The sequence below is a fragment of the Cryptomeria japonica genome, chromosome 11 (genome assembly GCF_030272615.1).
Source record: "Cryptomeria japonica chromosome 11, Sugi_1.0, whole genome shotgun sequence".
Taxonomy (NCBI): domain Eukaryota; kingdom Viridiplantae; phylum Streptophyta; class Pinopsida; order Cupressales; family Cupressaceae; genus Cryptomeria; species Cryptomeria japonica.
The window spans coordinates 192,380,975-192,383,006 of NC_081415.1; the positions used below are offsets into that span (position 1 = coordinate 192,380,975).

Here is a 2,032-nt window from a genome sequence, read left to right on the forward strand (position 1 = left end):
CCTAATATTTTCGATCTATCCTCTTCATATTCAAATTTGGCAATGAAAAAACCCTTGGCAGAAGGAAAGATATTAACTGAACCTTTTATGATCAGTTCCCAGCTTTGAGAAATCCAAGTGTGCAGCTGAGGAAGGTTTGGCCAGAAACCCCAAAACCTGCAAATCAGACCATGCGCTTCAAACACCGAGGAAGTGTGGATGATCTCCATATCAGTATCATCAGACACCTTGAAAACCAAAGGTTTGCATACAGCCATAGGCCTCAAGCCATAGGCATCTCGTTCATCAGTAGAGGGCGTTGGTAGCACCATATTTCCATCCTTAGATGATGATACGTAAATCTATAACTTCACTTTGATATGGTAAAACAACTTAAAATACTACTGATTTCTTCCATAAAGTATTTGTGGAAATTCTTAATGTTATTTTTTTCTACAAAATTTAAAAATGTTTTTCCTTTAGATCATTGTTCATACATATCTGACATCTCAATGTGATTCAACGTCCTGAAGAAATTACTGTAATAGGTGGACAAGTGTAATTTTCAGTGGTTTCCAAAGCATGATTAAGTCTCGTGTGCTCCACAAAACTTGCATCCCTGTAAAGTCCCGATTGTTTTGTACTAGCTCTAATCCAGGCAAGTTCCTCCACCACCTCTCACATTGATGACCTTTCATTTGCTTTCACTTGTAAACATGCTTTTGCTAACATCGCCATTTTCTCCATCTGCCCTCGATTTTCCTCCTTCACTGCATTAGTATCTAAAATTTCTGAGAGGAAGTTGTCATTAATTGTGGAGAGGAAATGGTCATACAAAGCGCACACAGATCCTTGTACAGACAACACAGGTCGTAGACCAGTGAGAAGCTTTATCAAAACTACACCGAAGCTGTAAACATCACTCTTGTCTGTATACTGGTTGCTCCTCACAAACTCTGGGTCGACATAACCTGGAGTGCCAGATGGAAACATGGTACTCAGATGTGTTTCATCAGAAGGGCGCAGACGAGAAATACCAAAGTCGGCTACTTTTGGTGTGAATGTGTCATCTAGCAAAATGTTTGAGGATTTTATGTCACGATGGAAAATTGGCTGAGAGGATCCACGATGCATGTATGCTATACCCTCTGCAGTCTCTATGGCAATCTGTCGCCTTCTTTCCCAAGGAAAGTTCTTCTCTGGAGACTGTAAGTGTTGAAAGAGTGTTCCATTTGGCACAAATTCATATACAAGCAATGGAAGTTCAGTACGAAGGCAACAACCGATCAATTTCACTACGTTTCTGTGATTGGTGTGGGATAAAATCACAATTTCATTGGTGAACTCTGGGGAAAATGTTTTGGGCTTTTTGATTGCGACTGAATTGCCGTCCGAGAGAACTCCCTTGTACACGGTTGCAAATCCGCCTCTTCCTAACTCTGTTGAGTAATTATTGGAAGCTATTTTTAACTCTGTTTCAGAAAACATTCGTAGGCTCTTTCTTCCTCCCATTGAAGCAATGCGTTCCTGTAGCTCAACTCCCCCATTCTTTATGAATTCTTGTCTGCGGCATGTTTCAACCGACGCCATCTCAGCCACCAAAAGAATCCACCCAATGCAAGAGCTCCGATGCATCCGAAAATATAGACTGCCAGCCAACAGAAAGGAATTTATTATTGACCAAACTATTTTTAAGATATAATGAAACATAATATAATTTATTAAATATAAAAAGACAAAAACACTTTTAACTGATGGGAAAAGTAGCATGAAAGATCTGAAAAAATACACATGCAAAGTATTCATCAAAATGATATAATGTTTATTTTGAGAAAACTTTTCTACTATTAAATTTATTCTTCAAAATTTAAATCAATGTATTCATAGTATTAAATATTGTTACAATAAATTAGCATGTTCAAGTTTTTACAAGAAAAAAGAAAAAGAAAAATGTTTAGAAAAATTATAACATATTACCTCTCACAAAATTATATCTAATATACATCTACAAACTATGCATCATCATACATCTTCAAGTTATGCAGTAGCATAT

The 2,032-nt window shown here is 37.2% G+C and overlaps 1 protein-coding gene across 1 annotated transcript; it reads right to left on the reverse strand.

Moving 5' to 3' along the window:
• Positions 1-396: 396 nt before the first annotated feature.
• On the reverse strand, positions 397-1,607 carry LOC131071078 (putative wall-associated receptor kinase-like 11). The gene has a single exon (XM_058006779.2). It carries the CDS (start codon positions 1,567-1,569, stop codon positions 658-660), a length of 912 nt encoding a protein of 303 aa, XP_057862762.2. The 5' UTR covers positions 1,570-1,607; the 3' UTR covers positions 397-657.
• Positions 1,608-2,032: the final 425 nt, after the last annotated feature.